Below are 14,287 nucleotides of genomic sequence, written 5' to 3'. Positions count from 1 at the left end.
GGCAGGCTGCCTGGGAGGAACCGTTGAGGCAGCACCTGGAAATCTTTATTTGTTAGCTCCATTCTATAGGAGGTTCTTTTCTATGACATTATTGAAAAGGCAGGTGCTAGAGCTGCAACCAGGTCACCAGCTCTACATGTGGTGGTATTTTTTAGAGCACAAGGAGATCGGTGCAGCCCTTTTAGATGGGGGAATGGATTAGTAACAGCACACTGTTCTTCTCACGCCAGGATCGCTCTTTCACACTCGTCTTCTGCAGCCACTGAGGCAAAAAGAGCTCGGTCTCTTGGGTCCTTTCGCAAAGCCAGCTAAAGTCCATCGGACACTTTCTAGCAGTTTTTTATGAGCTGTCAATCAGCCCAGTTCTGTGACTGTTAGGGCTGAAGTTGGACAATTATTCTAAACCCAGGAAGCCAAACAAGAATTTTCCCCGGATATACCATTGTCCAGCATGAACAAGGAATTCAATCAGAACAGTGCACACTGCATGACAGACCAGAGTAAAGAAAGCATCAGGTGCAGAATTATATTTTCCTGTAACAAATACTCCATACATAAAGCATACATACAAAAAAAAAACAGCATAAAAATGATGTTGGATGAAACCAAGGCAAAACTCATCACAACTTAAACAGTTCAAAACATGCAAACTCCCCATTTCAGATTTCCTAAACTCAACCAGATCTTTGGTAGCTTGGCTTTCTAGACCAACCAAAACCTTGTATTGAAAAAGGAAAGAGACATGTCTTTTCCTGATCGACCAAGGGTCTGATGCGCTTACAATCACTCTGGCCCCATCTGGGACGAAGCTCACGCACCAGCTGAATGGAAAGCGACAGTTAATGCTAGAATTAAAGTCATGTCTCCCCCTGAACAAAGTATAAAAAAATACTGCAGTTGATATTTCTTTTATAGATTTCATGATACAACGGTTTCAAAAATAGGCTTTTATTTCACAAATCTTCAGTGACTGTTAAACTTCATTTCTTTCCAAACAGTGGATATAGAAAAAGGCACTATGAACTCAAACTACATAAAGGTTCTGGATAAACACTCTCAACAGCCCCTGTTTTCAGGAGAACTGAGGGACTTCGCATAGTACCGCTGTTTTGTGCTGTTGAACAAAATCTGGACTCCAATGCACAAACCCTGCAGGAATATTTAACAGGCATCTACGAGAGGCCTGCAGCCAAGGGAAAGGTTAAAAGCATGTGGTTGGCACAGGTTTCCCACACCACTGTCCCATGCCTATCCCTTGAGTGGGATCAACCACGTTCCCTTTAACAGCAGCGCTCTCAAACACAACATGTAGCTTCTCAGCTAAAACGCCTCGCTCCCTCATGGCAGAGGAAAGATGGGGTCAGAGAGCCGACAGCAATAGCAATAATTTAACCAGAAGAAAGGCAAAAAGGTGAGTTTGTTAACTGAAAAGAAACCCATTACATGGCAACGTTGAATTCCAACCTCCAGCCTTATGGCACGTAAGGTTGTAAGGATATGAATGGTTTTTTTGCCCAGTCGAGCTCCTCAGACACTTGGGCTGCACAGAACTTGGGTGGCTTTACATATGGGCTGCTGTTAAGTTCAGGCCTGACAGCTAGTTACTTGACAAACGGGGGAAACAAAGTTGTCTGATCAACTGAAGAACTCTTTCAGAAGATGCATCCCCCCCCCCGCCCAGTCACCCTAATTAACACTTCTTTGGCATCAGCAGGCCTGGAGGTTCTCCCATTAAGTTGCCAACCGCTGAGTGGCTGAGTGCTGGGAAATCCTGGCTTACAACCTCACATGGTGTTGAACTAAAGCAAATGTATGTCTGGCTAATTAATGGAGAATTCCATTCAGTCACACAGCTCAGGCAAACAGGCTCCCCACTGCTCCCTCCCGGGGGTTCGTCACACTCGCTTTGCCCAGAAGTGAAGAAGAGCATGTATGTCTGGGTTTATGTGCAACTCCTAAGACCCCATGTCACAGAAAGCCTTGTCAGGAAGCCAGTCGGTGGTGCAAGGCTACCCCCTCTCCCATCCCTGGCCATGCCAGAGCCACGGCGTCCATCAGCTTCGCTGGCCTGGGGCAGCAAGTGAAGAAACGGATACCACGTCTTTTGCAAAGGCAGCAGAAGACAACTGAATCACTCACAGGGGACCTTCTGTGGGAACTCAGGTGGTATTATAGATACACTGGGGAAGAATTTAATACCACATAACTCCATCTGCGCCACAGGTGAGCTTCCTCCAGGTACTCTGCTCTCTCTAGATCAAGGACCAGCATTGACAATGCCCGGAGGATGCCCTGTCTAGTCAGAAGATGTTGGCAGCACGAGCACATTGATGCAGGAGAACCTGCGAGGCACAGAGCAGAACTGTCTCTCCACCTCTCAGTGTCACAAAGAATCACAGAACCCTAGAACTGGAAGGGATCTCGAGAGGTCATCCTGAGAAGCTTGTCTGGGGTTCTTCAGGAAGGATCAGGGCCTAACTGGCCCCCTGACAACGCTGCAGGGGGATACCTGAGAGCTTCAGGTGGCAGCCCTTTAGCCAATTAGAAAAGGAACAGCTGTGTGCGGAGGAGACTACTGGAACAGGAAGTGACCCAGGGAGGGGAGATGCTGTCTCCAGAGAAGCCCTGCAGCTGATGCAGCCTGGAGGAACACAAAGGAGGTGGGCTAGGCCTTTCTGGGAACAGGCCCTGAAAAGGGGCTGGGAGTTGACAGCCCCAAGAACACTGTCCAAGTCGCAGGGGGAAGGAAGACGACTGGGCGCTCCTGACAGGAAGAGAGCTGGTATTTGCCTCAAGAGCAGAGAGGCCCATGGTCTGAGCCAGGCTCCAAGGAAAGGGAGTTGGCAAGAGGGGAGACAGACCATAGAGGGAGTCAGTAGAGAGCGAAGCCCAGCATGAATGGGGGTGAAGCTCAATCTGGAAGGCCGGAGAAGCTACTAGCAGTTTACGGATGAGAAAAAGCCAGATGACAATGGTGATTGAGTAACAGAGCCCAGGGGCTATTTCTTTATGTTAAGTATTGGCTATTAATGGATGAATAATGGGTTACTGAAAGCAAAGCGAATCAGGACTGAGTTACGCAGCCTAAGAGGAAACCTGAGGTACACCTCTCGGGCCTGGGACACAGCATACACGCTTCTCAATAGTCCTCTTAGCTTACAATGTAAAAGCCTCACATCCGGATAGAACGCGCAAATGTCAGAACCTAGTACCGAATACGAGGGGAATCCCCTCGTATGGGGTAGCTCTGCTGAAGGCAATAACGTTACCCAGGGGACAAGTTTAGCCCAGGAAAAATGTTTTCCCTATTGAACGGATTGGAAAACCCAACACCAGGACCTGGGCTGTGCCCAGCAAGAGACACTTTTGGGGGTGTTCTGGAGCATGCTGTGGAACTTGTCAGGTGTCCGAGAACCCATTTAACAGGGCACAGCAGCCTCAACTTTCCATTCACCTGCCTCACCTTTAATTTTTAAGACACCACTTAACCGTTTGTCCTAACTGCCCCTCAACACACACAGCTGTTGCATCATGACCTGTGGATGATCCCACATGCTCATGCTACACTGCACCATCCAGGCACAAAATGCCATGCTGCAGGCTTAGTGTGCCAGAGTGATCTCACTGCAGGAACCATCCTCTGACTAGTTTACTAGCTGCAGAGGAAGAGTATCTTTGCAGCAAGATCTCACATCAAATCCCCTCTTAGGGCAGTACCAGTCTGAAGATTTTCAGCCTTCCCAAAAAGTAGTTTGAGTTGGACTCTTGAGGATGTAGCATGGTTTTCAAGAGTGTTCGTGCCCTTGGCCACACCTGTGGCGGTCAGTGGGAAACTTTGGTGCCCAGTGTTTCTGAGAACGCATCTACCTACAGAGCATGTTCACTTAAACTTCAGGCTCCTGGGTTTGTTACTCGGGCTCTTTGAAGTGGATGGCAACCGTAAGAGTTTCCTGCACAGATCACTATCACGTCCCCGTCAGGGCTTCTAGAGACAAAAATGTCTCTCTGCCGGGCAGAAAACTAACCTATGGTAAATCACTGATGGCTTCTACTTGGCCTCAATTGTTAAAAGCAGCCCTGGAAATGGACAGAAGACAAAGCTGAGGCGGCATTGGCAGGAGCTTTTTAGACTGAATATTATGTAAGCGAACACAAGCAGAACCTCACTTCTTCCCTGTACACAAGCTCAAGGTTACAACCAGTCTGAGCAGTCTAGATGGTGAATGCACTCTTGGCATCAGCAGCTTCCCAAAAATTACGAAGAGTGAGAACTTGGACCTCCATCCTTAGACTCATCAGTTGGAAATTGCAATTTGCTGTTCATTTCTCTCTCAGAGAAACAATTGTAAAGGATGAAGGGCCGGGGAACAAACAAACAAACACTCACCGTGTTCCTTCTAGCATAAAAAAGGACTGGGAACACTGCCTGGTGCTACTCGACCAGCTGTTTGCAGCTCTCCTGGGCGTAGGCGTGCACAGCTGCGTGCCGACAGCTCAGAGGATGGATGTAAGGCAAGGAGTACCGGGGTTTGAGATGAAGAGCGCTGCCCTGGTCATTTGCTAGAGCGGAAGCTGCCGTAAGCAAGATTGCAGCCATCGGTCTGTATATAAACAATGGGTCAGACAAGAATAACATGGCTGCTGTGTACAGGCACCCCAGCAATACAAACCTGCCCCAGAGGAGCTCAGCCCTTCCCCTGAAGGGCAGAGGGTGGCAAAGCACCCGTCCTGTAGCGTATTGCGAGGGCAGCAGAAGCCAGCCTGCTTACGGAGCAGCAGGATGCTTCCTGGTCCACGTCCTCTGGCAGAGTGCATCCCATTTGAACAGCAGCTGTTTGCAAGGCCATTGAAGCTCACAGCTGGCCCTCATAAGCTGACCCAGGCTGCAGGGCTGATGAATTGCAGTGTAGACACCTGGGCTTGGGCTGGAGCCTGGACTCCAGGACCCTGTAACATGGGGAGCTCTGGGACTCTTCAGCTATGTCTACACAGCAACGTTATTCCGGAATAACGTATTCCAGAACAGCGTATTCCAAAACAGTGCAGCCACACACAAAATGCGCTGTGAAACACTGCTCAGCTAGTTCGAAATACAGCGTCTACACACAACAGAGCCTATTCGAAACAGCCATTAGACGCACAGCGGCTTCGGTCAAAATAGATCCTATTCCATGTCTACCTAGCCCCTCTTTGGAAATAAGCACTTGTCCTCATACAATGAGGATGACCCATTTCAAAAGAAGGAACCTGGTTTTCAAAGTAGCGCTTGCATGGTGTGGATGCTATTTTCAAAATAACTTTGCTGTGCGGACAAACCCCTCCCGAGCTGAGTATCTGTGCTGCAATTAAACAGTCCCACCGCCAGAGGCCCATGAACCAAGTACCAGCACGGGGAACTCATGACATCTAATTGCAGCGTAAGCTTTGTGGAGTGTTTGCGGGAGACAGATGACTGAACCTGCTCAAATGCAAAGTAAGCCTGCAGGGAACGTGAATCCCTGCTACAGAAGCATGCCAGGATGGGAGCCCTTAGAAAGCAGCAATGCCAAGAGACGCAGGGCTGCTAGGGGACAGCAACTTGCAGTGTCATATGGAGGCAAGAGACAGGCTAGGTGCACTATTTCCCTGCCTGGAAAGATCCCAGTGGCCCTGAGGTAAGGCTGCAGGCAAGAGAGCACATTCAGTTCTCCACGAACAAAGAGAAGTCCTGGGGCACCTTAGAGACGGACAGACTTTTTGGAGCATAAGCTTTTGTGGGCAAAGACCTGCATCGTAAGATGTGTGTATGAACTGGTCTTTGCCCACGAAAGCTTATGCTCCAATAAATGTGTTAGTCTACAAAGATGCCCCCAGACTTCTCGGTGTTTTTGCAGATACAGACTAACGCATCTGCCCCTCTGACACTTGCCTCCATTCTGTTGTGGACACTGCACAGCAAGAAACATGGTCAAACACACACAACAGAACAGGGAGAAGAACAGAGAAACTGAAGGACAGCACTGGAGCGATTATGGAGGAAAAAGAGGAGTAACTCGGTGAGATGAACAGGGCTGGAGGAAGGTGGGTGCGGTAATTGTTGGGGCAATGGAGAGGCAGGACAGCAAGGAGGAGGCATCTTTTAAAGGTAACCGGATACAAACGGGGGAAGCAGGGACAGCGAACTCTTTCACGGCAAGAATAGTCGTCTCAGGAGCGATGGAAAAATAACTAATATCACTGAAAACTGGGCTAGGCAAACGGCATCAAAACGTGCTAGGGAGCAAAGCGGCATTGGATGGACAAGCTGACAGGAAGCTTCCACCTAGTTTGTAGGGCCAGGAACCTTTAGAGCCCAAGGTGTTTTCCAGGGAGAGCTGTGCAGGTTTATCACCCGTGCAGAAAGCAGTCAGGCACCAGAGGGGTTTCTTTTGGTCTCTCTCCACGGTGAAGCATGACACTGGGGAAACTCTCACTCATGAAGTCATGGTTTATGCTGAGGGTTTTCTTAAAAAAAGCCCAGGTATGCAAAGAATCCTTAAAGATCCCATTCCTGAGCTGCTTCCTGTCTTCAGAGACCACCCCAAAGCACCCTTCAACTCCCTCAGCACATTTTTGTCCTCATCAAAAGCATCTCCTCCAGTCAGTCACTGTTTTCTTTACTGAGTCCCTATCAGTCGTGCAAGTTTGGTTTCACTGGATGGTACCATTTCTAGTTCAGAAAAGATACAGATGGTTCAAAATTTCAATACTAACCAGATTGTTTTTCCGGTGGGTTTTTGGTTCTACAGAGTTTGGTTTTTAAATCATCCTAAGGTCTTATCATTTTGCCAACACTGAAAGAAAAGGCCTGACCGGAATATTATATCAGAACAACAAGGAACCACCATCTATGGGCATTCTTTATATCCAGCAATGGATGCTACTGAAAATACTAAGAATTCCAGTTGAGTTTCAGGCCTACAGCACTGCAGATAACGTCACCTGCCCACTGCAACCAGATGAAATTAAGTGATGTTTTGAAAGAAAAGGGAAAGAGATCCCTTAGCCAAGTCAGCTTGTAACTGTGCTACAGGGTCCTGTACTGGACAAAGAAAAATAGATGCTGGCTAGATCTTGTGGAAGGCACAGGGGAAGAGAATGCTAGCTGTCTATCGCTTGCTGCCTTTGTATTTATGACAAACATGCCCAGCCACCAATAGGTGGTTTTAATTTACTTTCAATTATATCAAAAGAGAAGGAAAAAGAACACTGATGCCCATTAAGAAATAGGGTTTTGCTACTGCAAGGGCTGAAGTATCAACCAATATGTTTCTTTGAAGAGCAGATATAGTGACCAATATAGATATTATGCCATGGAATACAAATACAAAAACTAAGTGCATAATTACCTGTATAATATATACATCTTGTACATTATACATCCATCTCACTGCTAATTTCATAGAAAGTTTACTTATCAGTTGAACGTGTTATCATCTCACCCTTCAAGGATGATCAAAATCCACTCCCCAAGCAAACAGGTACTTGTGTTAAACTCAGCCTGCCTCACACTCTCCTATTTAGTAGAGCCGTAAAGGGGAGCTATTAAGTGACGGAACCAGTTTACCATCACTTCCTGTCCGGAATACATTGCCAGCTTTTGGCATTGACCCTGCTCGATGCTCTGAGCCCTGAATTCCCTACAGACGTCAGTCCAGCAGGAGGTGCCCAACTGCCCAAGCACCTTGTGGGGTCAGAGGCTATGGGGCATTGGGGAGGTATATCTGTACCATGGCACCCTCCGGGAAGCAGCAGGGAACTTGTCGCGATAGAGTGAACGGCTGTGCTTGTGAAGGCTGAGGGGCTAGCAGCACTGGAAACATGAATCCCTGCAGCCCCAGGCCCGGCAGCACAAAGAGCACAACAGGAGCTCACACCAGGCACACACATGCAATACAGATGCACGCTAGCCCAAGCAATAACTTTGCTAGAGGTAATAACGTGGTTCCATCTCATATTCCTCTCAGGTCCTAGGCTTTTCCTGAGCTAAGACTGCCAGCCATACCGAATGGCAGGGTTGGTCCGAGACCTAGACTGGCCCCAAGGACAGCACTAACGCACCGTCGCTCACGCCCCGCACTGTGCTATGGGCAGACTTTGAACGACAGCGACAAAAGGCAAAAGTTACCCATGACAACCAGCTCCCCTCCTGCAAGGGTACAGCCTGCAAGTCGTATCTGCAGCGTTCCCTCCGTGACCTGCGAAGAACAGCCCACGCTGGCCTTCGCTACAACACAATCATGTCAGTGTCACAACAGTCAGCCTTCAGGTTTGGATTAGAAATGTTCCGACAACACCAACTATAGGTTTAAATTATTCACATTGTGGTAAACTTCATTTTTCTTTAAAAAAAGTCTGAGTTACAATAGGAATATCATGTGCAAAACTGTAACCCCACCAGAGGGTCCCAGTGAGCAGTCACTGCGCAATGCGAGTTTCCTGCCCTGGCTTGCTCGCCTCACTCCGACAGCAGAGAACACGGACGTCCAAAGAGTTCCACGAAGTTGGAAGAAGGGACTCTGGTTCCATCACCCCACCCGGGTTCCTCTTTCACAGCATGCTCACCTGCGCCAAGACACACCTGCCTTCACAGTCGGAGGACACGAGCCTCCTTCACAAACCAGGTGCTGAGGCCAGTGGATTCACTGGTGGAGGGAAAAACTAATCACATCCTGGTTCATCCCTAGAGCTGCTTTCGGACTGGAAGGTCAGGAAGACAGCTGCACAGGTTGCTGCAATCGCTACGGGGGGGAGGGGGGGAGAGAGAACAACAAAGCTCCTTTGAGAGAGGAGCTATCTTCTCATCCTCCCACCCCTGCTGTGTCTCATGATGAATCATGGTCCATGCTGCATCCAAGAGCTTCGATGTCGTTGCTTATATCAGAGATCATTCGGTCCCACTCGTCTCCCTCCGAAGGGGCAGACTGGTCATCCGAGCTCCCCGCAGCTCCATTCCCATTGGTTGTAGAATTGGAGGTAGTGCTCAGAGTTCGTCTGTACCTCCCGAAACTGTCTGTGATAATCCCCCGGCCATCCTTCACCCCAATGGTTTCTAGGAAGTTCTCAAAGTGTTGGCTGTCCTTTTCGGGAATGAACGGTCTAAGGCCTTCCCCAGAAAACAAACCAGGAGAAAAAATTAGTCATGCAATACATTTAGGACATTACCCTGATCAAGAAAATATTCATGACATTCTTTCCAGTGAGATCTTTGCTCAGGTAAAGGTTTCGAGATGTGGTTATAGGACACCAAGAAAGCCAAAATGCAGCAACCGAACTTATTCAGTCTCATGGCATTCCCTCCTCTTCCCCCAGTACCTGAGGCTTGAACAGCTGAGGGTTTTGTTTTTAAACTAAAACGTGACTTATCCAAACCGCCAGTGACTGTGCGTGTGATGGTGGCACTTTACCTTCTGTGCTACCACTTTCCACCATCTGTGAAATGGGGGTGCTTCCTTACGTTAGACTTTAATTCCATTCATTTTTTCCATCCCTGGGCAGAACACATTTTCCGCGCACAAAGGCACATGTGAACATACACCACTGGTAGAAACACGCTGCCGGCAGTGGATGCTCTGCTAATCAGCTGGGAAGCACCAAAATCTCTCCTGGCCAGCTACTGGAGCGCTCAGCTTACAGGAAACACTGATCACAAGTACCTGGCAACACTTAGCTCGTGTTACTAAGGCACCACGAGTGCCTCAGAAGCAAAGGACCTGGAGTGTAGAGTAAAAATGAGCTTAAAAAAAGGTCAAGAGCAACTACTCTGTACCCATGACAACGTCTTCTCAAGCTCACACTCTTCATTCTCCCAGGCACTGCCTGCAGGGGAAGACTCCCCTTTCAGGGCTGCCAGCTCCTGCGGGTTCTGAGAGAGATGCTCCATCTCCAGTTACTCTTCACCTTCGCCCCCACGCAACTATTAACTGTCTCACCCAGCCGGATGAGCAGGATTTGGGGTGTCCCGTACAGGAGGGAGCAGCTCTGATATCTGACCAGCACAACCCTTTTTACTGTTTAAATTGGAAGGTGTCGCCCCAATCTGAGTCTGAAACCCGACAACAAACAAATGCAAGAAACAGGGAGGGAGTGGAGGGAGGAGGGGAATATTCCTGGGGGTTGACAGACAAGAGCGAGGAGGTACCTCAAAAGGCACTAACTTGTGTGTCAGAACAGACAGATGAAAGATATTACCTCCCCAACCACATCTGTCTAAAAGACCAATGACACCATGCAGTCACATGCTGTGGGTGCATTAGGGGACAGCTTGTTTTGGAGCAAAACTTGTCTGCAGCTGCCATGCAGCTTCTCCATCACAGCCGATGTTTTGGTGGGCCCTGCAGCATGAGCATGAGCCCAGCAGTATTGTTCTTCGCCATAAAAGGACACTCCACCCTTTGACAGGGTTCAGTACTCAATCCTGCCATGCCTTCACCTTAAGGGCACTTCTACAGCCACAGGCAAAGGACCTGAGACAATCAGGAACCAAGGGGCTGCTTAAGAAAAGGATACAGAAAGCCATGATCCCCCAATCACTAATCAAACAGCCCTACTCTGCCCGGACCCGGAGGGAGGCAGTCCCGGTGGCTCCAAATGGAGTAGCAATGGGGCAGAAGTCAGCACTGCCCCAGGTCCACACACTTCAAGGCAATTTCCAAAGCAGTTCCCTCAGCCAGAACCAGAGATCAGGATGGAGTTAACAGCACCAAACACCTGCTCGGAGTGGGGAATGCTTTGCTGTAAGTGCTGACGGAAGCAAACTTTGCAAGGAAGAGCATGTTGCTGAAATCCCGGCAGGAGGAGACAACGCCTTTTGTCCACCATCCTGCAGCATGCCCAAGCAACAGGCTTGGTACCTTGGGGCAACAGACTAGTTGTGGACCCTGTGGAATGCTTACAGGTCTCTGAATTTGGCCTTTCCCTGTTGGAGAGGACTCCAGCAGCTTAGACAGAAAACAGGTAGACAGACCTACCGATCACACACAGCTTCCCCACCCCCCAAAGCCCCCTGCACTTTACAGGTAAAAGCGAAGAGCTGGGGCAGGCTTTGGGCCTCTGTGGACTTTACGGAAGAGCGATTTCACATGGTAGATGACCATTCAGCTCACAGTTAGGAGCCGAGAGGTTATTTCACCTCTGTATTTGGCACTGGTGTGACAGCGGCTGGAATACAGTAAACCCTCGATTTAACAGACTAATGGGGCGGGGGGGGGGGGGGGTCCATTAATGCCAAAAGTCCTTTATAGCAGAATGGTTATACTGTATGACAATGCACTGACCTTCCCAGCCCATCACTCACCAGTCCTCTGCCCCCGCCTTCCCCCCTCCATCTCCCTCTCCCAATTACTAGGAGAGGAGCTGAATGCCAGCCTGGCTCCTTCCACCTCCTCCAGCCCCCAGCCCCCACGTGGAGGTAGAGTGTGGCCACCCCTAGCCTGCCAGTGGGCAGCAGCCTCCGACACCATGGCTGAGGCTCAGCGCCACTGCAGGCAGCGGCGGACGAGCGCCAGCATCTTCCACACACATGGGGTTCGGGGAGGAGAGCTCCTGCACCTCGCCACAGCCCCCCCAACCCTGCCCCAGCCACTGCAGTGGCCCCTCCAGCCCCAGCCATTCCAGCAGTGGCTCTGGCGAGCCTCCAGCGTTTATTTTTTTTTGGGGTGGGGGGTGAGGGGCTGACAGACAGCATCCATTAAATTGAGGGTTTACAGTAGTGTCAGTTCTGGTACTCACCAGTCAAAAAAGATGTTGATAAACTGGACAGGGCTCAGAGAAAAACCCACCACAATAATCCAAGCATTGGAAGGCATGCTTTCTAAGGAGACTCAGCACTCACAAGGAGAAGGTGGAAGAGCACCTTGGTTACAGTCTAAGTATCTACACGGGGGACAAATATTTAATAGTGGGCTCTCCCGTACGGCAGAGAAAGTTGTAACATGAGCCACTGGCTGGAAGCTGGACAAATTCGGCCCAAAGAACACCCCCATATTTTTCATGGCACGGTCAACTGCCAATGGACCATTTCTATCAGACGTTGTGGTGGATTCTCTGTCACTGATAACTTTAAAATGAAGAATGGATGTATTCTGAAAAGCTCTGCTCTAGGAATTATTCTGGGGAAGTTCCCCGGCCTGTTACACACAGAACGTTAGAATAGAAGAGGCTTGGAATCTACCACTCTGTTAGTGGTCCTACACTTGGTAGAACCTGACTAACAAGGCTAGGATCAAGAATCCTACTCAAACGTCTCATGAAGCATTAAGAGCATAAAATGGTCACACACGTGGACCGTGTAGCCCAGTATCCTGCCTTCTGACAGTGGCTAGTACCAGAAGCTTCAGAAGGAATTAACTGAACAGGCCAATTATTGAGGGGTCCACCCCACTGATCAGTCCCAGCTTCTGGCAGTCAGAGGTTTAGAGAACAAGGAGCATGGGTTTGTGTCCCTCGCCTTCTTGGCTTATAACCATTGATGGACTTGTCTCTTTTTTCAACCCAGGTAGACATAACATTCCCTGGCAATGAGTTCCACAGGTTGACTATGTGTTGAGTGAAGCATTTCCTTTATCTGCCTCCTATTTAATGCCAGTGGGTTCTCGTATTACCAACACAGAACACTTCCGTATCCACTTTCTCTGCGCTGTTTGCGATGTTAGACCTCTCTCATACCCTGCTCAGCTGTCTCTTTTCTAAGTGGAACAATCCTGGTTTTTTAACCTCTCCTCATATGGAAGCTGTCATACCCCTAATCTTTTTTGTTGCCTTTCTCCACACATTGTCCAAAGCGTAACCCATCTCATGACAGTAAAACTTTACCTAAAATATCTCCTTAATGCTTCGCTAGGTTTACTATTTAACTACCTTATTTCCATCAATTAAACTACCTCATTTATGAATAAATATAAATGTAAATATCTAATTTATGGATCTAGTTACATCCATACTGTAGGAAGCTCCTTGTTCTCCTCTCCCTCACTGTGGCAGAGCAGCCCCACTCAGTCAAGCTGTCTGATTTCTGGGTGGTTTTGTAGCAGTCTTGGTGTGCACTGCCACGGAACACACGGCTCTCTCCTAACATGATAAAAGTCTTTCTTGTACTTCTCGGAGGGCAGTAGTGTCTGCACATAGCAGCACAGACTCCCTCTGCCGGCCAAAGTAACACATTTGCATTCCCATGGATGAGGGAGGAACACCTGTCCTGTTTGCCAAGGATAATTCATTAAAAGAAGAGTGGAGATAAAGCACAATTCTAAAGCCCAAAAGGGCGGCTTTGCAGAAAGCCTCATTGGGCAGCTTTACAGTTCTTAATACGTTAACAGCATCAACACAGAGATGAAACGCCTGTCGAGGAAAAGGTTCAGAGCTGGTTCTAGGAACATCTGTCACCATTCATTCTCCCAGTGCAGAGAGTGGGGTTATTGTCTTGTGGTGGAACTACAATTACAGCATTATACAGATGTCTGTGTAAAGCAGTGGAAATTGGGACTTTCAGACGTACTATGATATACGTTAGAATGTGGGTTACTTTCAATAATGGGTTTGCCAGAGATTAAATTAAACCCATTCTAAAACCAGAACTTCCTTAATTCCCACTGTTCAGTCGGGGCAGAATCCAATGGTGCATTTCAAAAGGGCAGGGTGGTAACTTCCTGATTAATTATTCTGTAAGACACTTCTTCATAATTAGATGTATGGATTAGAACCTTCTGACACTGAAAGTTCCATTTGGGCAAAATTAGTCTAACCCAGACCAGTGGGTTGTAACTCCCTTTTAATGGGGTCACCAGACCTGGCTTATACATGCTGTGATCTGGGACTGAAGCCCAAGGGGCCCTGCCTCCCAGCTCTGAGCACAAGGGCACAGCCCTGATGCTTTTGAAGTCCATGGGAGCAGCAGCAGGCTTGTTGAGTTCCAATCATGCTGATCTCGCATGTTGTTGCAAGCCTGTCTTTCCCTACCAGCCCTGCTGTCATACCATAGGAAGGATGATCTAGCTGGCTGGATAGTAGCCTCAGGTTTTGGAGATCTGGGTTCAGTTTCCTGCTCTGACACAGACCTCCTAAGTGACCATGAGCAAGCCACTTCAGCCTGACTCCTCAGGAGGTATTTAGCTGCCTCACTCCCACTGCTTTCAGCATGAGCCAGGGGCCTAACACACAGATGAGGATCTGGCCTTTAATATTTCTGTTCTCCACCTGAACCATGGAGGTAAGGTGAAGGTAAGCATGTAAAGCATTGTGATGCCCAGGTAGGACAGGTACGAAGGCACTA

The 14,287-nt window shown here is 48.6% G+C and overlaps 1 protein-coding gene across 4 annotated transcripts in view; it reads right to left on the bottom strand.

Moving 5' to 3' along the window:
- Positions 1-518: 518 nt before the first annotated feature.
- CCM2 (CCM2 scaffold protein) overlaps positions 519-14,287 on the bottom strand; it is an 81,133-nt gene continuing 67,364 nt past the window's right edge. For all 4 annotated transcript variants that reach the window (XM_074985246.1, XM_074985247.1, XM_074985248.1 and 1 more), the window contains one exon: positions 519-9,124. In XM_074985246.1, the coding sequence (XP_074841347.1) occupies positions 8,844-9,124 (281 nt within the window). In that variant the 3' untranslated portion in view covers positions 519-8,843. The remainder of the gene's footprint in view (positions 9,125-14,287) is intronic.

This window comes from Carettochelys insculpta, chromosome 2, assembly GCF_033958435.1.
Source record: "Carettochelys insculpta isolate YL-2023 chromosome 2, ASM3395843v1, whole genome shotgun sequence".
Taxonomy (NCBI): domain Eukaryota; kingdom Metazoa; phylum Chordata; order Testudines; family Carettochelyidae; genus Carettochelys; species Carettochelys insculpta.
This window is presented reverse-complemented; position numbering and strand designations above follow the sequence as displayed.